At 49.4% G+C, this 26,103-nt stretch overlaps 2 protein-coding genes across 14 annotated transcripts in view; one reads left to right on the forward strand and one right to left on the reverse strand.

Moving 5' to 3' along the window:
- The first annotated feature begins 5,754 nt into the window (after positions 1-5,754).
- On the forward strand, positions 5,755-15,090 carry LOC148473786 (chymotrypsin-like elastase family member 3B). Its single transcript, XM_088459493.1, has 8 exons — positions 5,755-5,794; positions 5,922-6,007; positions 7,558-7,655; positions 10,332-10,466; positions 12,639-12,775; positions 13,131-13,273; positions 14,649-14,801; positions 15,017-15,090. The coding sequence occupies exons 1-8, from the start codon at positions 5,755-5,757 to the stop codon at positions 15,032-15,034; spliced, it is 810 nt and encodes a 269-aa protein (XP_088315619.1). The 3' UTR covers positions 15,035-15,090.
- A 5,036-nt stretch (positions 15,091-20,126) lies between these two features.
- Positions 20,127-26,103, reverse strand: part of RAP1GAP (RAP1 GTPase activating protein) — a 269,542-nt gene continuing 263,565 nt past the window's right edge. For 12 of the 13 annotated variants that reach the window (XM_088459482.1, XM_088459487.1, XM_088459489.1 and 9 more), the window contains 2 exons: positions 23,465-23,571; positions 20,127-21,495 (listed from right to left, as the gene is read on the reverse strand). In XM_088459482.1, coding sequence (XP_088315608.1) covers positions 21,433-21,495; positions 23,465-23,571 — 170 coding nt within the window. In that variant the 3' untranslated portion in view covers positions 20,127-21,432. Of the gene's footprint in view, positions 21,496-23,288; positions 23,338-23,464; positions 23,572-26,103 lie in introns of all 13 variants that reach the window. The other variant, XM_088459478.1, reaches the window with a different exon arrangement.

Here is a 26,103-nt window from a genome sequence, read left to right on the forward strand (position 1 = left end):
GTGTGTTAGTACAGTAATACATGGCCTAATGATGTACAGTATACTGTAGTTACATTATACAGGAGTGGGTGTATTTGTGTATTACTACAGGTGTCAGTACAGTAATACATGGACTAGCAATGTACAGGATACTGAGTACTGTACTTACATTATACAGGATTGGGTGTAATTGATTTACTACAGGTGTACAGTAATGCATGGCCTAATGATGTACAGTATACTGAGTACTGTACTTACATTATACAGGACTGGGTATATTTGTGTATTACTACAGGTATTAGTACAGTAATACATGGCCTAATGATGTACAGGATATTGAGTACTGTACTTACATCAAACAGGATTGGGTGTAATTGATTTACTACAGGTGTACAGTAATGCATGGCCTAATGATGTACAGTATACTGAATATTGTACTTACATTATATAGGGTACAGACAACTTATACATCCCCCCCCCCCCCCTAGATAACATGTTACCTCCCGGTACATGTGATATGTGTAGACAATTTACATCCAGGAGCTGTGTGTTCGACATCTTGTGTGTGGTTTTTTTTTCCTTATTTTTCTTTAATTTGGGGATTTTTTTTCAGGGTCCCAGCTTTTAAATTATTCTTCCTTCTCTTCAATACAGTAAGTTGAGAATTTGTCTCGGTGAAACAAAATGCAGTACTAATGGCTTAATCTGTGACCTCCGGTCAGCATGTGGCTGTACGACGCATTCCTTATCTTTGGCAGATATATTGATGTGGATTGTACCTTCTGCCTAGATTGTGAGCTCTGCTGGCTAGTCCTGTCTCCTGTACTGTCTCTGTAACACAATAGCTATGATTGTACTGCTGTCTTATGTCCCTAGAGATAATGGATGACTGTATCCGTGTACTTTAGGCTCTCCCCCCCTCTCGGCAGGTTTATGTACATTGTTGGTGATTTCCCAGCTGGCAGAGTTGCGAGGAACATTTGGTTCCGCAGATATAACCAGACATCCTTGGCCGCTGTACTGTCACCTGCTCCAGGTATCACAGTTCCCAGCAATTTTGGATGCAGCGACCATAGATGGAATTCTATAGATTAGAGACTATTTATTGTATGTAATATTCTGTATTATTAGAGATGCAGATATTTGGAAATGTGCGAATAATGGTGAATAATTCATGATTTACTTAGTTTCCTCTTAACAAATATTTCAACGTGATATATTAGGCCATAATAGCACCCACACTATATGTTTCCATGGATTTTATATCCCACTGTCAGAAACGACTGTGATAGATTACACCGGGGTTCCCAAGCACAGGCCCTGATTCAGAGCCACACGCTCTTTCAGAGCGCTCACTCTGAATCAGGGCGTTTTTTGTTTTTCTTTGGAGCCGGCCTCCGGGCTGCTCGCATAGCTTTTGCGAGCGGCCAGGTAATGGTCGCGACTATCGGGCTTGCGACGAGACCCTTGTGGTAGGGTCTCGTTCCCGCAAGCTTCCTGCTATAATAGAACAGGAAGCTCAACTACTGACATCACAAGTGATGTCAGTAGGGCCGCCCTCAAACGGCAGGCGTTCCTTCGGGGACGCCTCCGTTTGGCCAGCCACCCCCCCCCCCCTCCCCGCCTACAAAACGGGGTGAGCTGTCGATCAACATCGACAGCCACCCTGTTTTGTTGCGAGCCCCGGAGTGAGTGATTTCTTGCTCGCTCCGGGGCTCGCGAGTGCGCACTGCCCGGCCATCGACCCGCTTGCGAGCGGGTCTGAATCAGGCCCACAGTCCTCAAAGCACCCTAACAGGGATGTACTAAGCTCTGGAAAGTGATAAACCACCAGCCACTCAGCTTCTGTCATGTTACAGGATGTGTTTGAAAAATGAGTTAGGAGCTAATTGGTTGGTAGTTTATCACTCTCCAATTTATCACTTTTCAGAGCTTAATACATCGGCCCCAGGTTTAAGGATATCCATGCTTGTACATAAATGTACAATCAATCTGACTAGGGTACTAATTAAGTTAACTGTGCTTAAGTATGGATATCCTGAAAACCTGTACTGTTAATATGCCTTGAGGACCGACTTTGCAAAGCACTGGATAATACTCTTCTTTCTCCTCTGTACTGATCTATCAATATATAAATCTGTACACGTGTGTATGTATATAGATAGATCTATATAGGTATTGTACACGTGTGTACAGTATGTATATAGATAGATCTATATAGGTATTGCTGCTGCTTAGGGATGGTGACTGGGGCAATCTGGGGGATACGGGAGCAAATTGGGGGAGATGGGGGACCTCAGTATAGCAGATCTCCAAATTATGAAACCGCTCCAGAGCTGGGGAATCCCAAGTATTCCGAATGATGATTTGGTGCTTTAGGTACTTGCATGTAGGTATGTATGTGCTTGTGTATTTAGATGTATGTATTAGTGCATGTATGCTGATCTATGTATGTAGATATTTGTAGGTACGTACGTAGGTGCATTGCCAGGGAGACTCCCTGACATTGCAGCAATCTCCCTGATTGCACCTTACCCCCATTATGTAGCTGATATATATTTATTTATATTTCTATATATAAATAATACACACACATACTGTATGTATATATATATACAGTCAGGTCCATAAATATTGGGACATTGACAGAATTTTCATATTTTGGCCTCTATTCACCACCACAATGGCTTTGAAATGAAACAAACAAGATGTGATTTAACTGCAGACTTTCAGATTTAATTTGAGGGTAATTACATCCAAATCAGGTGAACGGTGTAGGAATTACAATGGTTTCTATATGTGCCTCCCACTTTTTAAGGGGCCAAAAGTAATGGGACTATCAACTCAAAAGCTATTTCATGGCCAGGTGTGGGCTATTCCCTCGTTATTTCATTATCAATTAAGCAGGTAAAAGGGTCTGGAGTTGAATCTAGGTGTGACATTTGCATTTGGAATCAGTTGCTGTCGACTCTCAATATGAGATCCAAAGACCTGTCACTATCAGTGAAGCAAGCCATCATTAGGCTGAAAAATCAAAACAAACCCATTAGAGAGATAGCAAAAACATTAGGTGTGGCCAAATCAACTGTTTGGAACATTCTTAAAAAGAAAGAACACACCGGAGAGCTCAGCAACACAAAAGGACCCGGAAGACCACGGAAAACAACTGTGGTGGATGACAGAAGAATTATTTCCCTGGTGAAGAAAAACCCCTTCACAACAGTTGGCCATATCAAGAACACTCTCCAGGAGGTAGATGTATATGTGTCAAAGTCAACAATCAAGAGAAGACTTCACAAGAGTGAATATAGAGGGTTCACCACAAGATGCAAACCATTGGTGAGCCACAAAAACAGGAAGACCAGATTAAAGTTTGCCAAACAAAATCTAAAAAAGCCATTACAGTTCTGGAACAACATCCTATGGACAGATGAGACAAAGATCAACTTGTACCAGAGTGATGGGAAGAGAAGAGTATGGAGAAGGAAAGGAACTGCTCATGATCCAAAACATACCACCTCATCAGTGAAGCATGGTGGTGGTAGTGTCATGGCGTGGGCATGTATGGCTGCCAATGGAACTGGTTCCCTTGTATTTATTGATGATGTGACTGCTGACAAAAGCAGCAGAATGAATTCTGAAGTGTTTCGGGCAATATTATATGCTCATTTTCAGTCAAATGCTTCAGAACTCATTGGACGGTGCTTCACAGTGCAGATGGACAATGACCCGAAGCATACTGCAAAAGCAACCAAAGAGTTTTTTAAGGCTAAAAAGTGGAATGTTATGCAATGGCCAAGTCAATCCCCTGTCCTGAATCCGATTGAGCATGCATTTCACTTGATGAAGACAAAACTGAAGGGAAAATACCCCAAGAACAAGCAGGAACTGAAGACATTTGCAATAGAGGCCTGGCAGAGCATCACCAGGGATGAAACCCAGCGTCTGGTGATGTCTATGCGTTCCAGACTTCAGGCTGTAATTGCCTGCAAAGGATTTGCATCAAAGTATTAAAAAGTGAAAGTTAGATTTAGGATTGTTTAGTTTGTCCCATTACTTATGGCCCCTTTAAAAAGTGGGAGGCACATATAGAAACCGTTGTAATTCCTACACCGTTCACCTGATTTGGATGTAATTACCCTCATATTAAATCTGAAAGTCTGCAGTTAAATCACATCTTGTTTGTTTCATTTCAAAGCCATTGTGGTGGTGAATAGAGGCCAAAATATGAAAATTCTGTCAATGTCCCAATATTTATGGACCTGACTGTGTATATATATATATATATATATATATATATTTTCAAATAGGATCGTTAGTATAATTTCCCTGCATTGGGTATAAGGCACAATGATCCCTATGGCTACATGCATTTTCTTAAAAGTATCAGTGTGTTTTCATCAACAACTAAATCTTACTGACTGCTTTGGGGCTCATTTACATTTGGATGTAAGTCAGTGTTATGACACGCCCCTCAGATGTAGTAGGGCACGCCCACTGTACCGCCGCACTCATAGGTGCTGCTTTCACACTCTCCCTGAAATGCTTTTTCAAAAGTAGGCAAGTATGACATACGTGTTAATGTATGGATATAGAGACACTCTGGACCTGATTCAGACCCGTTTGCTAGATGCGATCGCTCGCTCCCAGCGTGTGGAAATTCGGCTAAGTGATGTCAAGGCATCCGCTCGCAGGACAAGTCATAAGCACGCCCACTTTGAGATTGTAGACACCCACCAGCCTGTCTTAAGACGCCCACTTGCGTACATCATCTCCAGGAAGTGCATGAAACCATTGGTACATCAAGCACCATCGGATGCGATCACAGCGCTTAAGGTTGACTATACCCTGCCGCAATCACTGCGAGCACTTCAGTGTATTTTTCAACCAAGTGACGTGTCCTATGACCTGGCTGTTAATTATGCACACCGGCGTTGAATTTCACAGGCATGCTTGCATTCGCACCTCCACTCCCCCGTTTCAAGTGGCCTACCCCAGTTACCACCCACAAACGGCCTCTCCTGTCACTCATTTAGCTGGGCTGTCTATGCTTGGCGAGCGAGAGTTTCCCCATTGCTCTTAGTAGTTCGTGCACGCGCATTGTGAAGCGTACACATGCGTACATTGAAAAACATTGCTCACTCCGAGAGATCGCTTGCTAGCGAACGGGTCTGAATCAGGCCCTCTGTCCTGCCGATCCCTCCCCATCTCAGAGGGAATGTTCTGATAATAATGAACCTGTACCTGTATGTATGTACATGTTAGTACTTATGCATTGGCGTGTCTATAACACTTTGCACCCATATAATCGTACTCACCTCTTCGGAGTCGCGCGTCGTACGGTACGGTACTGTAGAGGGGCAGAAATCAGGACACTCGCCCGTGGTCATTGTCCCGGAGATTTGTGTATTCACAGTAGAGAAATCACCGGGTTACAACAAGTGTCTACTGCACTGCCAGAGGGGAGGGGGCCGCACACAGGACCCCTCCTCTCTTATAGTGCCTCTGTGCTTATATATTATAATATATATATATGTATGGTCACTCTGTTCTGTGGATCCCATTTCCATCTCAGAGGGTATAACATGACCTGATAATAATGACCATTGCTCGGCTCACCCGCAGATCCAGGCCAGTTTGGCTGACTCACGGGACAGGCCTTGGGCATGGAGCCTGCCAGCACCTGTTCCCTGGTACCTGAGCCTCCTCCGTTCCCAGGGCTCCCTGATAAAGAGTATAAAGGCAGCCAGGTGAGAGGAGCAGCTGTCTGACACAATGCTGAAGCTGGTGATCACTTTCCTGCTGACGGCTGGAGGTAAGTACCGTCTGAGGCTACTTACAGTGCCCTTTGCCCATAATGCCCTCTGTATCATGCTCTTATTATACAGCTAGAGACGGGGGGGGGGGTTTCTAGATCTAATGGTGATTGTTCTCCTCTGCAGCCTATGGGTGTGGGGTGCCCACATATACCCCCAATAGCCGGGTGGTGAATGGGGAGAATGCCGTCCCTCACAGCTGGCCCTGGCAGGTAAGTGTGACCGCATGTAAGGAGGGTTACATAAAGTATAAGGGGTACAGGTACATTATAGGTGCGATGCCAGCTGGCCACAATGTAACCAGAGCTTATTTCGCCAGGGGTCTGCGGCACAATTCCAGCTCAGTGCCAGGACTATCACACTGGCATAGTAATTGTATACAGCATGTTACAGTCTGGGGATGGGGTTAATGCCGCCATTAATTACTGTTGTGTGTGAGATATCCAGAAACAATTACTGCAATACAACGTGCACCCACAGCTGCTGCCACCAATGGGAAGCCGGAACGCGGCGACATCATCTCGTTGTGTAAATACTCTATGGCAATTCTCCCTCAAAATAAATAATTGTCCCTAATTCTAAAGAGCAATTGGTGGCATTTATATCAGTGCATGGATTGGTTGGAATTGGCGCTATGACGATGAAGATGAGGTTAGTCTGGTGCCATAGGTATTACATCTGTCCATCATTCATCCAGGGAGAGACCCAGAGGAAGGCGTCATAGACTAAAGGTGCCTATCCACTAGACAATTAAAATGAGCGATTGAACGATAACTATATCGATATCATTCGATAATCGTTAAAAAATTTGGTCTTTTAGACATCTATCATCGGGCAAACATGCTGGTCAACCTGACGAAAACATCGGGTTCAGCATGTTTGCAGATGATTGATTGTGCCTACACTGAACGACTGCTTGATCAGTGTAGGCACATCACAGACTGGCAAACGACTGCCCGATTACAATGTCGTAATCGTGCAGTCTGTTGCCTGTCTTCTAGTGGATGGGCACCTTAACCCCCATACTGGCAGCGGAGCACGTACATGGTCACCTGTCATTCGTAACATCCGTAGTCTTCTAAACATGGGAAAAACCCAGATCCTCACCAGGCCAGACAGATAGAGTAGCCTTTATTGCTGCAATACAGTGAAATACATCTACATATTCTACAATCAGTATGAGATAACCGCCGCACACCTGCTGCCATTGTGCAGTGTGATGACGCTTCCAGCTAGGCCATTAGATAGACGTCACAGCTGTATGTCCTACTAGATACAGTGTTGGGCTGGGCCCACCGGGGGAATGCAGTAACAGGGGCCCATGCTTAAGGGGTGTGTCCTGCCGTCACAGTTGCTTGGCTAACCATTGGGCAAATCTTGGTGTAGATTCTATAGAAGCAAACCAAGAACAGATGTGTATCAGTTGTCCTACTCCACAAGGTAACTGACCCTCTAATAGAGTAACAATGTACAATTCAATGCACAGTCTAGAATATGACCTCTAGAGGAAGGTGTGGAGCCTTTTGGCAGTGGGGCCCACCGGGGATTTCCCCTGTACCCCTGTGGGCCAGTCCGACCCTGGCTAGATAATAAAGGAGAGATGACCTATTGTACATGTACAAATGTGGCATTTCCAGGGTCTCGCTACACCTGAAATACATTCAGTTTACCATGAACTTTATGGTAATCCGTGTACAGCGCTGTGTACACCGCGTAGTGCCCAACAAATAAGAGATGATGATGATGAGTTTCTTCCCGACAGATCTCCCTGCAGTATAAGAGTGGGGATGCCTTTCGCCATACGTGTGGGGGAAGCCTCATTACCCCGAGCTGGGTCATGACAGCGGCACATTGCATCTCGTAAGTATCCCGCCTGCGGTGCAAGGAGTGTCATAGCCATCGCCACATCTACAGGGCGTTTCACTCGCTATTGGCCCCAAAGTTTTCTTCAAAGTAATTGACATAATTTAGAGAAATGTGACACAGACAGACATTGGTCTATGAGCCACGTGAGGAGGTCATAGCAAGTCTTGTAAGTTGTAAGGAAAACTTTGGGGCCAATAGCGAGTGAAATACATGGTATTAGCCGCCATCTTTGCTCTGTAAGTGTTGGGAGATTCTGTAGGTGAGGGTACCCAGAATCCTCCACTTACAGTAGGTATGTCAGGGGACATGTGTGACCCAGGCTGGTAAATTACCATGTATGACAGTAGGTATGTCAGGGGACATGTGTGACCCAGGATGGTAAATTACCATGTATGACAGTATGTATGTCAGGGGACATGTGTGACCCAGGCTGGTAAATCACCATGCATGACAGTAGGTATGTCAGGGGACATGTGTGACCCAGGCTGGTAAATTACCATGTATGACAGTAGGTATGGCAGGGGACATGTGTGACCTAGGCTGGTAAATCACCACGTATGACAGTAGGTATGTCAAAGGACATGTGTGAGCCAGGCTGGTTAATCAGGACGCATGACAGTAGGTATGTCAGGGGACATGTGTGACCTAGGCTGGTAAATGAGGACATAGGACAGTAGGTATGTCAGGGGACATATGTGAGCCAGGCTGGTAATCACCACGTATGACAGTAGGTATGTTAGGGGACATGTGTGAGCCAGGCTGGTAAATAATCACGTATGCCATGTATGACAGTGGGTATGTCAGGGGACATGTGTGACCTAGGCTGGTAAATCACCACGTATGACAGTAGGTATGTCAGGGGACATGTGTGACCTAGGCTGGTAAATCACCACGTATGACAGTAGGTATGTCAGGGGACATGTGTGACCTAGGCTGGTAAATCACCACGTATGACAGTAGGTATGTCAGGTGATATGTGTGACCTAGACTGGTAAATCACCACGTATGACAGTAGGTATGTCAAGGGACATGTGTGAGCCAGGCTGGTAAATCACCACGTCTGACAGTAGGTATGTCAGGGGACATGTGTGAGCCAGGCAGGGAAATCACCATCAATGACAGTAGGTATGTCAGGGGACATATGTGAGCCAAGCTGGTAATCACCACGTATGACAGTAGGTATGTCAGGGGACATGTGTGAGCCAGGCTGGTAAATCACCACGTATGACAGTAGGTATGTCAGGGGACATGTGTGACCTAGGCTGGTAAATCACCACGTATGACAGGTATGTCAGGTGACATGTGTGACCTAGGCTGGTAAATCATCACGTATGACAGTAGGTATGTCAAGGGACATGTGTGAGCCAGGCTGGTAAATCACCACGTCTGACAGTAGGTATGTCAGGGGACATGTGCGAGCCAGGCTGATAAATCAGGACGTAGGACAGTAGGTATGTAAGGGGACATGTGTGACATAGGTTGGTAGATCAAGACGTAGGACAGTAGGTATGTTAGGGGAAAGGTGTGTGACCTAAGCTGGTAAATCAGGACGTAGGACAGTAGGTATGTAAGGGGAGATGTGTGACCTAGGCTGGTAAATCAGGACTTAGGACAGTAGGTATGTAAGGGGAGATGTGTGACCTAGGTTGGTAGATCAGGACGTAGGACAGTAGGTATGTAAGGGGAGATGTGTGACCTAGGCTGGTAGATCAGAACGTAGGGCAGTAGGTATGTCAGGGGACATGTGTGACCTAGGCTGGTAAATCAGGACGTAGGACAGTAGGTATGTCAGGGGACATGTGTGACCTAGGCTGGTAAATCAGGACGTAGGGCAGTAGGTATGTCAGGGGACATGTGTGACCTAGGCTGGTAGATCAGGACGTAGGGCAGTAGGTATGTCAGGGGACATGTGTGACCTAGGCTGGTAGATCAGGACGTAGGGCAGTAGGTATGTCAGGGGACATGTGTGACCTAGGCTGGTAGATCAGGACGTAGGGCAGTAGGTATGTCAGGGGACATGTGTGACCTAGGCTGGTAGATCAGGACGTAGGGCAGTAAGTATGTCAGGGGACATGTGTGACCTAGGCTGGTAGATCAGGACGTAGGGCAGTAAGTATGTCAGGGGACATGTGTGACCTAGGCTGGTAAATCAGGACGTAGGACAGTAGGTATGTCAGGGGACATGTGTGACCTAGGCTGGTAAATCAGGACGTAGGGCAGTAAGTATGTCAGGGGACATGTGTGACCTAGGCTGGTAAATCAGGACATAGGACAGTAGGTATGTCAGGGGACATGTGTGACCTAGGCTGGTAAATCAGGACGTAGGACAGTAGGTATGTCTGGGGACATGTGTGACCTAGGCTGGTAGATCAGGACGTAGGACAGTAGGTATGTAAGGGGACATGTGTGACCCCTCCCAAATCTAATCTCTCAGCACCTCTTACATCTGCCCTCTGCAGAGCAGCATGGTGTTACCACGGGGTAAAGTTACTGCTTTATTTGCTTTACTGCCACCTCTGAATTAGCCTCATTATATCACCAGTCTGCTGAATAAAGGTGTTGTCATCCCAATGTAACCTTCCCCTCCCGAGGGGGCGTCAGGGCTGTGTTACCTGGTAGCGTAGAGCTGTGTGATAGATAATGTATATTACTGTTGTGTATCTCCTGCAGATCAGGCCGCACCTATCAGGTGGTATTGGGGGAACATGACCGCAGCGTTGTGGAGGGGATGGAGCAGATTGTACCAGTGAGAAACGAGGACATATATGTGCATGAAGGCTGGAAGAGCAGTTCTGTATCAAGCGGGTAAGTGCTGATTGTCGGAGGGTAGAGTGTGTATATAGGCACACAGTACAGTATGTACTGTATATAGTCACACAATACAGTATGTATATAGCCACACTGTGCAGTAAGGTATTACAGTTGTACAGTACAGTATGTATATAGCCACACTGTACAGTAAGGTATTACAGTTGTACAGTACAGTATGTATATAGCCACACTGTGCAGTAAGGTATTACAGTTGTACAGTACAGTATGTATATAGCCACACTGTACAGTAAGGTATTACAGTTGTACAGTACAGTATGTATATAGCCACACTGTACAGTAAAGTATTACAGTTGTACAGTACAGTATGTATATAGCCACACTGTACAGTAAGGTATTACAGTTCTAAAGTATGTATATAGCCACACAGTACAGTATGGCATTATAGCTGTACAGTATGGAATTATAGTTGTACAATACGTATGTAGCCACACAGTACAGTATGGCATTACAGTTATACAGCAGGTATGTAGATACACAATACAGTATGGCATTACAGTTATACAGCAGGTATGTAGATACACAATACAGTATGGCATTATAGTTGCACAGTACAGCACTGCCAATGGCATTATAGTTTCACTGTACAGTATGTAATTATAGTTTTACAGTATGGCATAATACTCACTCTGCATCGCCCCCAAGTGTCCAGACTCTGGAACTGTGCTGCAGTGAATGAGTCAGATAAAGTGTACAGAGATGGAAGTTGTTATAAAGTGCTTCATCTGCACCATAAGGCAGCAGAGTCATTAATTCAGATTCCAAAGTCATTCTCCTATTTCATAGTATGTGATTACATAAAGACCATGGGTGGAGATCTGTAACGTTTATCGGCACAATCTCCTCAATTGGTCTGAGTTTTGCAGAGGCCTCATGGGCCATGAGCAGTTAGATCGGCCCAATGCGGCCTTTCCTGGCCCTGGCACTCCGTCCATCCATCCGTCTGTCTGTCCTTCCTTCCCAAGGACATTGTAATCATGGTTATTGTTGTATTGTACCGTGGCAGACACGTGAGCTCATCCTGGGCATATTTCACATTAACCGTATCACGCCGGGCGCTTCAGTCAGTGGGGGAGGTGTACTAAGCCTTCTAAAGTGCGGACCAGTGGAGAAGTTGCCCATAGTGTAGCAACCACTCAGCTTCATTTATTAAGTACATTCAATGAAATGACAGCTAGACAGCTGATTGGTTGCTATGGGCAACGTCTCTAAACACATTTTTTCCTTAATGAAGCATAAATACATATAACAAAAATAAAATTGACAAATAAAACAAAAATAACATAAACCACCAAAAATATCAAATACAGAGAAAAACTATGGGGGAGATGTATCATCGGCGACATCGCCAATGCGGTACATCCCCCCCGACTTTCCGTACATACCGCGGTTAATTACCGCGGTATGTACCAAGAATATCGCAAAGAACAGCTCTCTCGATGAGAGCTGTCCTTTGCGATGCTGCTGGGCAGAGGGACTTCCGGGTTTAATACCCAGAAGTCCTTCTGCGCATGCGCAGAAGGCCGCGGGCCGCGGGGGCTCATGGGAGGGATCCGTTCGGATCCCTCCCAGCCCCGAGCGTCGCTCTAAGAAGCCCATAGGCTTCTATTGGGTAACGGCGTTACCTAGCAACGCAAAGCTGCTTAATACACTCGGGGAATGCGGCAAAACCCCCGAAAACTGCATTTTCGGGGGTTTTACCGCATTTTTGCCGATGATACATCTCCCCCTATACTCGGACCTGCGTATTACCGCTATCTCTGGTAGAAATTGTATCAATAGCAATTGGGGGATCTTGGGAACAAAGGTGGAGATGTATCATCAGCAAAAATGCGGTAAAACCCCTGAAAATGCAGTTTTCGGGGGTTTTACCGCATTCCCCGTATGTATTAAGCAGCAACTTCTTTACTCTTAAGAGGGCTTGATACATATCCCCCAGTAAAGCAGACAGTAATTATCGCGTATAGCCGCTCATGGCACATTACCGTTTGAAGTTAACGAGATGGTAAACCGCAAACAGCGATGATGGGTCTGGCTACGCTGGTACTACTCAGTCCCGGGATGGGGGGGGGGGGGGGAGTGAGGCTTGCATTTGCCCCTGTAGGTCCATATTTGTGACGGTCGTGTCCCGATCTCTTCTCTCTCCAGGAATGATATCGCTCTCATCAAGTTATCCCACGTTGCTTTACTCAATGATGAGGTCCAGACGGGCTGCTTGCCACCGGCAGAAGAGGTTCTTCCCAACAACTACCCCTGCTACATCAGCGGCTGGGGGCGTCTGACCAGTAAGTGCACAGTAGTAGTAGAGACCGGTCCTTGTTGTACAGGTGGAGGATTACTCTAAGGCAGTGGTTCTCAAACTCGGTCCTCAGGACCCCACACAGGTCACGTTTTCTAGGTCCCCCAGCAGGTGCACAGGTGTATTCATTACTCACTGACACATTTTAAAAGATCCAAAGGTGGAGCTAGTTATTTCACTTGTGATTCTGTGAGGAAGTCTGGAAAACATGCACTGTTTGGGGTCCTGAGCACCGAGTTTGAGAACCTGTGCTCTAAGGAACAGGACACAGTGACCTGGGTGGGACGTGCACAGTGTATGTCTGAGGGGTTCATCCGTCACATTGTCGTTTCTCCCTGTAGCTGGTGGCGTCCTCCCGGATGTTCTGCAGCAGGCACTGCTGCCGGTGGTGGATCATAAGACCTGCAGCCAGAGGGACTGGTGGGGCAGCACGGTGAAGAACTCCATGGTCTGTGCCGGTGGGGACGTCAAGGCTGGTTGCAATGTAAGTACAAAGCTTGTTCATACATATAAATATCTGACTCTTTAATAAATGCCCAGATAGAGGCTCTGCCCAATACACAAGGGCTGAGACTGGCATTACTCTATATACCATTGCAGGAAGCAGAAAGTGTGAGGACCTACTATGAGTTCAAAGTACCAAAAGTTCAGAGGACTCGTCACTGACAGCACCCATACCCCTCTCCCCCCCAAATCCATCCTACCACTACCAACTCTCTCTCCAATGCAGTGCTTCCACTGCCAATCCCTCTCCCACCTGTGCCATACTGCCACTGCCTACACACCCCTTCCCAGTGTACTGCTCCCACTGCCAGCACCCCCCACCTGTGCCATTCTGCTACTACATGCCCCCCTTCCCAGTGTACTGCTCCCACTGCCAGCACCCCCCACCTGTGCCATTCTGCTACTACATGCCCCCCTTCCCAGTGTACTGCTCCCACTGCCAGCACCCCCCACCTGTGCCATTCTGCTACTACATGCCCCCCTTCCCAGTGTACTGCTCCCACTGCCAGCACCCCCCACCTGTGCCATACTGCCACTGCCTGCCCACCCATCCCAGTGTACTGCTCCCACTGCCAGCACCCCCCACCTGTGCCATACTGCTCCTACTGCCAGCACCCCCCACCTGTGCCATACTGCTCCCACTGCCAGAACCTCCACCAGTGCCATTCTGCCACTACATGCACACCCTTCCCAGTGTACTGCTCCCACTGCCAGCACCCCTACGAGTGCCATACTGCTCCTACTGCCAGCACCCCCCACCAGTGCCATACTGCCACTGCCTGCCCACCCTTCCCAGTGTACTGCTCCTACTGCCAGCACCCCCCACCTGTGCCATACTGCTCCCACTGCCAGCACCCCCCACCTGTGCCATACTGCTCTCACTGCCAGCACCTCCACCAGTGCCATACTGCCTGCCCACCCTTCCCAGTGTACTGCTCCTACTGCCAGCACCCCCCACCGGTGCCATACTGCTCCCACTGCCAGCACCCCCCACCTGTGCCATACTGCTCCCACTGCCAGCACCCCCACCAGTGCCATACTGCCACTACATGCACACCCCTTCCCAGTGTACTGCTCCTACTGCCAGCACCCCCCACCAGTGCCATACTGCTCCCACTGCCAATACCCCTCCCACCATTACCTTACTGCCACTGCCTATGCACCCTTCCCAGTGCACTGCTCCCACTGCCAGCACCTCCCAAGTATTTTATGCCACTGCCTGCACCCCCCAAGTACATCCTGCTGCTGCCTCTGCCATCACTTTGCCCCCCCCTCCCCCCAGTACACTGCAGCCTCTGCCATCACTCACACCGCTGCTCTCCACCACTGTGATCTGACATGTTGTCTGCTTCCAGGGGGACTCCGGCGGACCTCTGAACTGCCAAGGCAGTGACGGCAGGTGGTACGTCCATGGCATTGCCAGCTTTGTGTCATCTCTTGGATGCAATGCCCTGAAGAAACCAACAGTATTCACCCGTGTGTCTGCATTTAATGAATGGGTGACCAATGTGAGTATTACAGCACGGAACAGAGTAAGGATCCTATGACAGCTGCAGTATTGATCCAGCAGAAGCAGATTATCTTTCAATATAGATCCACTGAGCAATAGAAGTGCTGAGTATTATTGGGGGATTTGGGAGCATGCACTCCAGCTCCCCCCAGCAGTTACTATATGACTGACCTTTGGGGTACCCTCTATAATTACCATCTAATTCATTTCCAGATCATCAACAACAGCTGAATTCCACTAGGAGGCGCTGCTGGGCTGTGGCAGACTCAGACTGCATTACCCTAATCCCAGATCATGTTGGCCAGAACCACACAAGATATTGGAATACTCACTAATACTTCCTAATAAAATCTGTTTATGGAGAATATGTGATTACTGACGTGTCGTCGTGTCAGAGGTGTTCAGTGTCTATAACAGCAATATTTACAAACTCACATTAAACCTTTTTATGGTAAATAAAAATCAGTGTATAAATGAAGTGGTCACACATGAAGCCTGACGGACAGTGCACAGTGTTACCCTGAGAATTACCCCCTGAGGCATTACAGACAGCTGACACTATGCAGAAGTCATGGCACCAGCTAATTAGGGGTGGGAGCCCACCTTAAGGAAATCATGTCCCAAAGTGAGTGCACCCAGCACTATGATGTTCTCTGGTTAATTCTACTCCTGGCCCTGACCCTCATACAGCACTCACACTCCCTTCCATGAAGATGCCCATAGTTCTACTGTAGCCCACCGACAGTCGTACAGTACCCCCACATCCCCTTCCATCCATGGAAATGATAATATCTACACAGTGACCCGTTGACAGTCGTACAGTACCCCCATATCTCCTTCCATCCATGGACATGATAATATCTACACAGTGACCCATTGACAGCCGTACAGTACCCCCATATCTCCTTCCATCACTTCCATCCATGGACATGACAATATCTACAGAGTGACCCATTGACAGTCGTACAGTACCCCCATATCGCCTTCCATCACTTCCATCCATGGACATGATAATATCTACACAGTGACCCATTGACAGTCGTACAGTACCCCCACATCCCCTTCCATCCATGGAAATGATAATATCTACACAGTGACCCATTGACAGTCGTACAGTACCCCCATATCTCCTTCCATCCATGGACATGATAATATCTACACAGTGACCCATTGACAGTGGTACAGTACCCCCACATCTCCTTCCATCACTTCCATCCATGGACATGACAATATCTACAGAGTGACCCATTGACAGTCGTACAGTACCCCCATATCGCCTTCCATCACTTCCATCCATGGACATGACAATATCTACACAGTGACCCATTGACAGTCGTACAGTAGCCCCATATCCCCTTCCATCCATGGACATAATATCTACACAGTGACCCATTGATACTCGTACAGTACCCCATATCGCCTTCCATCACTTCCATCCATGGACATGACAATATCTACAGAGTGACCCATTGACAGTCGTACAGTACCCCCATATCGCCTTCCATCACTTCCATCCATGGACATGACAATATCTACACAGTGACCCATTGACAGCCGTACAGTACCCCCATATCTCCTTCCATCCATGGACATAATATCTACACAGTGACCCATTGATACTCGTACAGTACCCCATATCGCCTTCCATCACTTCCATCCATGGATATGACAATATCTACACAGTGACCCATTGACAGTCGTACAGTACCCCCATATCTCCTTCCATCACTTCCATCCATGGACATGACCATGAAGTGTCATACAGGGCAGCATCTAGTGGGGGGAGTATAGAAGGAAGGGCCACATAGGGCAGCATCTGGTGAGGGGGAATGGGAGGAAGTGTCTTAGGAGGCAGCATCAGGTGATGGGGGAATTTTGGAAGTGCTACAGTAGGCAGATGGGGTCTTGGGGGCAGCATCTGGTGGGGGAGGGGACATAGAGGAAGTGCCATACGGGGCAGCATTAGAGTGGGGTGGGAGGAATTCCCGGAAGGGGCAGAGGGGGTCATTCAGACCCGCTCGCGAGCAAAGTTCGCTCGCCAGCGGGTCGATGTTGTGAGACTGCGCATGCGCGAGACCCAGCGAGCGACGAGGAAAACGTCGCTCGGGGTCTCGCACCAAAGGGGGCGTGCTGTCGATGGTGACTGACAGCACGCCCCCTTTGGTGGGCGTGCCGGGGGCGTGGCGGCCAGACGGAGGCGTTCCCATGGGAACGCCTACCGTCTGAGTCCGGCCCCACTGACATCAGTAATGATGTCAGTGGGAGTGACTTTGGCTCTGATAGAGCCAAAATCACTCCTGGGCTTGCGGCAGCGAGACCCTACCGCAGGGTCTCGTCGCAAGCCCGATGGTCGCGATGGTCTTTGACCATCGCGACCATCATCATGGATGCTCGCTATAGCTGTGGGTGGTCACCCACAGCTATACGAGCATCCAGGAGGACGCTCCATTTTCATGGAGGAGGGCCCTGATTCAGAGCGAGCGCTCTGGTCAGAGCGTCCGGCTCTGAATCAGGCCAAGAATCTGGTGCTGGTGAGGGTTGGTTGGGGAATAGGAGTAATTGCCTTAGGGAGCAGCATCTGGTGGGGAGAAACAGGAAGAAGTGCTATAGAGGGCAGCATCTGGTGACTGGAAACAGAGGGAAGTGCCCTAGGAGGCAGCATCTGGTCAGGGGGGAGGATAGAAGTAAGTGCCATAGATAGCAGCATCCGCTGGGTGGAAATGGAAGGAAGTGCCGTAGAGTGCAGCATCTAGTGGGGGTGGTAGGAAATCCCGTAGGGGCCAGCATCCGGTGGGGGGAGGATAGGAAGAAGTGCCATAGAGGGCAGCATCAGGTGTAGAGAAACAGGAGATAATACCATAAGGGGCAGCATCTCGTGGTGTGTGGGGGGGAGGGGGTAATTGGTGGAAGTGCCATAGAGGGCAGCATCTGCTGGGTGGAAATGGAAGGAAGTGCAGTAGAGTGCAGCATCTGGTGGGGGTTATAGGAAGTCCCGTACGGGCCAACATCCGGTGGGGGGAGGTTAGGAAGAAGTATCATAGAGGGCAGCATCAGGTGGAGAGAAACAGGAGAAAGTACCATAGGGGGCAGCATCTGGTGGATGGAAGTGCTGTAGAGGGCAGCATCTGGAGGAGGGAGGAAGTGCCATAAAGAGCAGCATCTGTTGGGAGGATGAGAGGAAATGTCATAGAGAGCAGCAACTGGTGGGGGGGGGAGTGCAGTAGGGAGCAGTATCTGGTGGGGGAAGTGCCATAGAGGGCAGCATCTGGATGGGATGTTTGGAAGTAACAAAGGGGGGCAGCATCTGGTGGGGAGGGGATGGAAGGAAATGTCACAGAGGGCAGCATGGGGTGATTGGGAAGTGGGAGGAAATGCCATAGAGGGCAGCATGTGGTGATGGGAAGTGGGAGGAAATGCCATAGAGGGCAGCATGTGGTGATGGGAAGTGGGAGGAAATGCCATAGAGGGCAGCATGTGGTGATGGGAAGTGGGAGGAAATGTCATAGAGGGCAGCATGTGGTGATGGGAAGTGGGAGGAAATGCCATAGAGGGCAGCATGTGGTGATGGGAAGTGGGAGGAAATGCCATAGAGGCCAGCATGTGGTGATGGGAAGTGGGAGGAAATGCCATAGAGGGCAGCATGTGGTGATGGGAAGTGGGAGGAAATGCCATAGAGGGCAGCATATGGTGATGGGAAGTGGGAGGAAATGCCATAGAGGGCAGCATATGGTGATGGGAAGTAGGAGGAAATGCCATAGAGGGCAGCATGGGGTGATGGGAAGTGGGAGGAAATGCCATAGAGGGCAGCATGTGATGATGGGAAGTAGGAGGAAATGCCATAGAGGGCAGCATGTGGTGATGGGAAGTGGGAGGAAATGCCATAGAGGGCAGCATGTGGTGATGGGAAGTGGGAGGAAATGTCATAGAGGGCAGCATGTGATGATATGGGAAGTGGGAGGAAATGCCATAGAGGGCAGCATGTGGTGATGGGAAGTGGGAGGAAATGCCATAGAGGGCAGCATGTGGTGAGGGGAAGTGGGAGGAAATGTCATAGAGGGCAGCATGTGGTGATATGGGAAGTGGGAGGAAATGCCATAGAGGGCAGCATGTGGTGATGGGAAGTTGGAGGAAATGCCATAGAGGGCAGCATGTGGTGATATGGGAAGAGGGAGGAAATGCCATAGAGGGCAGCATGTGATGATATGGGAAGTGGGAGGAAATGCCATAGAGGGCAGCATGTGGTGATGGGAAGAGGGAGGAAATGCCATAGAGGGCAGCATGTGGTGATGGGAAGTAGGAGGAAATGTCATAGAGGGCAGCATGTGGTGATATGGGAAGTGGGAGGAAATGCCATAGAGGGCAGCATGTGGTGATGGGAAGTGGGAGGAAATGCCATAGAGGGCAGCATGTGGTGATATGGGAAGTGGGAGGCAATGCCATAGAGGGCAGCATGTGGTGATGGGAAGTGGGAGGAAATGCCATAGAGGGCAGCATGTGGTGATGGGAAGTGGGAGGAAATGCCATAGAGGGCAGCATGTGGTGATATGGGAAGTGGGAGGAAATGCCATAGAGGGCAGCATGTGGTGATGGGAAGTGGGAGGAAATGTCATAGAGGGCAGCATGTGGTGATATGGGAAGTGGGAGGAAATGCCATAGAGGGCAGCATGTGGTGATATGGGAAGTGGGAGGAAATGCCATAGAGGGCAGCATGTGGTGATAGGAAGTGGGAGGAAATGCCATAGAGGGCAGCATGTGATGATATGGGAAGTGGGAGGAAATGCCATAGAGGGCAGCATGTGGTGATGGGAATTGGAAGGAAATGCCATAGAGGGCAGCATGTGGTGATGGGAAGTGGAAGGAAATGCCATAGAGGGCAGCACCTGCTGGGGGGGAGGATGTGCAGTAGAGACAGGATCTGGTGGGGGAGTACAGGAGACAGGATCTGGTGGGGGAGTACAGGAGACAGGATCTGGTGTGGGAGTACAGGAGACAGGATCTGGTGGGGGAGTACATGAGACAGGATCTGGTGGGGGTGTACAGGAGACAGGATCTGGTAGGGGAGGATGGGAGGAAGTGCAGTAGAGACAGGATCTGGTGGGGGTGTACAGGAGACAGGATCTGGTAGGGGAGGATGGGAGGAAGTGCAGTAGGGGGGCATTATTGGAGCCTGTATTAAATGTAGTATTTCCTCCAGTCTGTGACGGTGCCAGGAGTCGGTGGGCATCAGGGAAGGAGTTAGTCGTCATACACACATTATGTTGTATCTCTACAGCCTCAATCATCACAGGGAAATGTGTAACTCACAGCAACATAAACTGTACATATTTTATTTTATTTCTTTTCAGACCAAATATCTATTTCATCTCCTTTTTACAAATTATATTAATGTTTCCTTCAGATAAATACAATATTCTATTTCTTCTTTACACTGACAGACAACACACATAGAGACATTATCTTATTCCATGGGAAAATAGTGCTTTTCCTTCTCTTCTGCTTCACTTACAAACCTTCAAAAGAGGAAACGGGTGAAGTGAGGACATTTAGACGGACCGGGGGGGGGACATGGGGAACATATTAATAATACACAGTATTGGAAAAAAAAAAACACAGGCTGTGGATGATGTCGTTACAACAAGACGCCACAAGAGGGGACTGTTTGCTCAATGTACAAATCCATTAAAGAGACATCAGGCATGCGGACTGCAGAGAGATTCCCTCTGCTCACACTTCATGCTCACGACAAGTGCACTCTGCACACACAGATCACAGATTCCGTTGGTGATGACAGGTGTGGGCCTAGTGTCCTTACCCGCAGTGCAATGTACCATATAAAATATTGCGGGATTCTTACATGGTAATGACTGGCTTGTAACTGAATACGTCCCATTTGCTTCCCACAAGCGTCACAAAGAGAGATGATAAAACTAATGTGAAGTCTGTACTTAGGGTACAATCTATCAGTAACAATCTGACGCAAGGGGAGGAGTGCGCAGCATCGCAATGGGCGGGGTCAAATACCAAGTAACCTCCCCGTACAGACATGTTCTAGATGTACCTGGATGACCGCGTGTGTACCGTAAAATAGCAGGGGACATACAGAGAAACACGCAGGGTGCCATCACACAGGACAACGCCAATAGCGTGGTATACAGTAACCCTTCCGGGTAAAATGCTCCCATCTTAGAACAATACATCAGAAACTTGTGCATTTCTTGACATCCTGAGATAGAAAAGAAAACGGAACAGTTTAGTGTTAGGGTCGTATTTACATCATCGTAACCCCAAGCAGCGTTCCCAACATCCGGGCTACGGATCGTCTCGCGTTCCTCTTCTCGGCGCGACATATAGGCGGGCTACCTGCGGCAAGAGCATGTGATTGTACGGTGAACGCTCCTGCAGAGGTTTCTTATTCTTAATAGTAAAGTGCCTCCGCTAGAGTCCTTGCGGAAGATCATTCCTACGGGCCACGCTGTAGGACGGTACCACAGAGTCATTTAGCAGCGTTACAGGATATGCAGAGTCTGTGTTAATCTGGTTTTCTACGGAGACCCCAGGAGAGGACCTGATTGCGGTGTTGCGCCCGCCACTCGGAAGCGGTAAATCAGGAGGCCGGGATTGCTGCTGAATCAATCACATTCGGCGGAATCAAAAACTGGAGCTTGGCGCAAATCCCTCAGTTTTTGCCTTCTCTGCAGACACAGAGGGGAGGAAACAGAAGTCAGGTCTATAGGAAATAACAAAGGTTATCACGGAATATAATACAGTTTATTAGAGGTCTCCTAATCTCACTCTGAGCTGCGGCTGGTTCAGAAAGCGAATGCAGAGCTGTCTGGGGGCAGAATTGTCCTTCACTGGGTAGTACAGCCATTTAGCGGGGACCCCCGATCAGATGGGGGGCAGCAATGGAGGAACTAGTAAAAGTAGCAGGAGGGTATTGGGGCTCAGAGGAGGAGCAGCAGGGGGGGGGGAGCAGTGAGTGTAGCAGGGATCAGAGGATGAGTAGCAAGTGGGAGTGAGGGTAGCGAGGGTCTGAGGGGAGGGAGTGGGTGTAGCGTGGGACAGAGGATAAGTAGCGTGGGACAGAGGATAAGTAGCGTGGGGGAGTGAGTGTAGCATGGGACAGAGGATAAGTAGCGTGGGGGAGTGAGTGTAATGTGGGACAGAGGATAAGTAGCGTGCGGGAGTGAGTGTAACGTGGGACAGAGGATAAGTAGCGTGGGGGAGTGAGTGTAGCGTGGGACAGAGGATGAGTAGCGTGGGAGAGTGAGTGTAGCGTGGGACAGAGGATAAGTAGCGTGGGGGAGTGAGTGTAGCGTGGGACAGAGGATAAGTAGCGTGTGGGAGTGAGTAGCGTGGGACAGAGGATAAGTAGCGTGTGGGAGTAAGTAGCGTGGGAGAGTGAGTGTAGCGTGCGACAGAGGATAAGTAGCGTGGGGGAGTGAGTGTAGCGTGGGACAGAGGATAAGTAGCGTGTGGGAGTGAGTGTAGCGTGGGACAGAGGATAAGTAGCGTGGGAGAGTGAGTGTAGCGTGGGACAGAGGATAAGTAGCGTGTGGGAGTGAGTAGCGTGGGACAGAGGATAAGTAGCGTGGGGGAGTGAGTGTAGCGTGGGACACAGGATAAGTAGCGTGGGAGAGTGAGTGTAGCGTGGGACAGAGGATAAGTAGCGTGGGGGAGTGAGTGTAGCGTGGGACAAAGGATAAGTAGCGTGGGGGAGTGAGTGTAGCATGGGACAGAGGATGAGTAGCGTGGGGGAGTGAGTGTAGCATGGGACAGAGGATAAGTAGCGTGGGGGAGTGAGTGTAGCATGGGACAGAGGATGAGTAGCGTGGGGGAGTGAGTGTAGCATGGGACAGAGGATAAGTAGCGTGGGGGAGTGAGTGTAGCATGGGACAGAGGATGAGTAGCGGGGGGAGTGAGTGTGGCGTGGAACAGAGGACGAGTAGCGTGGGGTAGTGAGTGCAGCGTGGGACAGAGGATAAGTAGCGTGGGGTAGCGAGTGTAGCGTGGGACAGAGGATGAGTAGCGTGGGGTAGTGAGTGTAGCATGGGACAGAGGATAAGTAGCGTGGGAGAGTGAGTGTAGCGTGGGACAGAGGATAAGTAGCGTGGGGGAGTGAGTGTAGCATGGGACAGAGGATAAGTAGCGTGGGAGAGTGAGTGTAGCGTGGGACAGAGGATAAGTAGCGTGGGAAAGTGAGTGTAGCCTGGGACAGAGGATAAGTAGCGTGTGGGAGTGAGTGTAGCATGGGACAGAGGATAAGTAGCGTGGGGGAGTGAGTGTAGCGTGGGACAGAGGATGAAGGTTTGGCAGTGGGGTGCACAGATGACAAAATAAATAAATGTGAACAGAATGAAATCCGGTGCTGTTGGAGAAGCCTTTGGTTCAGGACAGAACGTGAGAGGACAGGATACAGGGAACACAGAATAAACCTTCATATGACACCAGGAGAGACAGTCACAGAATCACAGAGAGTGCTGACCTGCACAGACGGAGACATCCACCAAGACCTGACGTGAGGGCTAGCAGTTCTGAGCAGGCATTGTACACACAGAACAGGGGTGACATGGAAGAGAAGACACAACACGTGGTCACAGACCATTAATATACAATCACTGAGATGGCATCGGGCACAGCGCCAGCCTGCCCACCTCTCACCTGAGCGTTTGTGCTGGGTTCTGTTTCCTCCAGTTGGATTTTAATCTCGGGATAAGCGGGGTCCCCACCTAATTTCCGGACATCTGGTTGCGGGGAGCGCGGAAACCCTGCATCACAGAACATGGAAGAACCACATGACGGAGGCTGCATACAGGATGTGGCGAGTAATTATACCGGTAACTTACTACAGTCACATACGGGTTACCTAGATCACTTTGGGCGTGATTCATAGGTGGACACTATCGATGTTTGCGCAGTTGAGCGTATGCTCCGCGATGGGCTACCAATGGCGGATGTAGTGAGAATTTGGACGCAGACTGATTGACAGTCAATGTACGTTTATGGGAAGTAACGGGGCGTGGCTAGTGAGACATGGGTGTGTCATAGCAAGCGTCTGTGTATGTAGTTGCATTGGCCGCCAATCGTAGCGCCGTAGGGTTGCCCAGGAAATCAATGGTGCATATATTCGCAGTACCGCTGCGCACAAAGACGCAGCCACAAATAATATAGCGTCCACCTCTGATCAGCCCCTGTCGGCTAAACACAAAGGTAAACTCATAGGGAGCATTCACACGGGTCTGCCCCATAACTGCGTCTGACTGTGCCGCCTCCTAACTGCGTCTGACTGTGCCGCCCCTTAACTGCGCCGCCCCCTAACCGCGTCTGACTGCGCCGCCCCCTAACCGCGTCTGACTGTGCCGCCCCCTAACCGCGTCTGACTGCACCGCCCCCTAACCGCGTCTGACTGTGCCGCCCCCTAACTGCGTCTGACTGCCCCACCCCACAACTGCGCCTGACTGCACCACCCCACAACTGCGCCTGACTGTGCCGCCCCACAACTGCGCCTGACTGTGCCGCCCCACAACTGCGCCTGACTGTGCCGCCCCACAACTGCGTCTGACTGTGCCGCCCCACAACTGCGTCTGACTGTGCCGCCCCACAACTGCGTCTGACTGTGCCGCCCCACAACTGCGTCTGACTGTGCCGCCCCACAACTGCGTCTGACTGTGCCGCCCCCTAACTGCGTCTGACTGTGCCGCCCCCTAAATGCGTGAGTCTGTGCCGCCCCCTAACTGCGTCTGACTGTGCCGCCCCATAACTGTGTCTGACTGTGCCGCCCCCTAAATGCGTGTGACTGGGCCGCCCCATAACTGCGCCTGACTGTGCCGCCCCATAACTGCGTCTGACTGTGCCGCCCCATAACTGCATCTGACTGGGCCGCCCCATAACTGCGTCTGACTGGGCCGCCCCATAACTGCGTCTGACTGTGCCGCCCCCTAACTGCGTCTGACTGTGCCGCCCCCTAACTGCGTCTGACTGCGCGGTCCCATATCTGCGTCTGACTGTGCCGCCCCATAACTGCGCCTGACTGTGCCTCCCCATAACTGCGTCTGACTGCGCGGTCCCATATCTGCGTCTGACTGTGCCGCCCCATAACTGCGCCTGACTGTGCCGCCCCATAACTGCGCCTGACTGCGCGGTCCCATATCTGCGTCTGACTGTGCCGCCCCATAACTGCGCCGCCCCATAACTGCGCCTGACTGTGCCGCCCCATAACTGCGTCTGACTGTGCCGCCCCATAACTGCGCCTGACTGTGCCGCCCCATAACTGCGTCTGACTGTGCCGCCCCATAACTGCGTCTGACTGTGCCGCCCCATTTCTGCGTCTGACTGTGCTGCTGGTCACATGAAAAGATTCATCATAGTCTTAGCGCTAGCAGCTGTCCGGGGGCAGATCTTGGGTCAGAGATACCATATATAAGGGGTTAAAGCTTTGATCTTCTCTGCCCTAGAACCTGTTACACTGTACAATGTGCCACTAGCTGGAGGAGCCCAGAAAGTATCAGGGAGAAGAACAGAAAGGAAGGAGCCTCAGACTAGTAAAACTGGGGAGAACTTTCTATGTACTTGTATGTAAACTAAACCAGAAGGTTTTCAGTTCTCCCCTGAATAGAGTTACTAGGAGCAGATTCAACAACAGCAGGGAACGCTACTGGGAGCAACTGGGTACAAAGAATTACAACTAATAAGAAGGAACTACTGATAACAGAGGCGTTACTCAGAACAACTGCTGAGAACGGAGTAGAGCAAAGAGCTAATAGGAACAGCTACTGAGAACAGAAGAGCTACTGAGAACAGAAGAGCTACTGAGAACAGAAGAGCTACTGAGAACAGAAGAGCTACTGAGAACAGAAGAGCTACTGAGAACAGAGCTACTGAGAACAGAAGAGCTACTGAGAACAGAAGAGCTACTGAGAACAGAAGAGCTACTGAGAACAGAGCTACTGGGAACAGAGCTACTGGGAACAGAGCTACTGAGAACAGAAGAGCTACTGAGAACAGAGCTACTGAGAACAGAAGAGCTACTGAGAACAGAGCTACTGAGAACAGAAGAGCTACTGAGAATAGAGCTACTGAGAACATAAGAGCTACTGAGAACAGAAGAGCTACTGAGAACAGAGCTAATAGGAACAACTCCTGAGAACAGAAGAGCTACTGAGAACAGAGCTACTGAGAACAGAAGAGCTACTGAGAACAGAGCTACTGAGAACAGAAGAGCTACTGAGAACAGAAGAGCTACTGAGAACAGAGCTAATAGGAACAACTCCTGAGAACAGAAGAGCTACTGAGAACAGAGC

Source organism: Taudactylus pleione, unplaced genomic scaffold (genome assembly GCF_031769625.1).
Source record: "Taudactylus pleione unplaced genomic scaffold, aTauple2 ptg000912l, whole genome shotgun sequence".
In the NCBI taxonomy this organism is placed as follows: domain Eukaryota; kingdom Metazoa; phylum Chordata; class Amphibia; order Anura; family Myobatrachidae; genus Taudactylus; species Taudactylus pleione.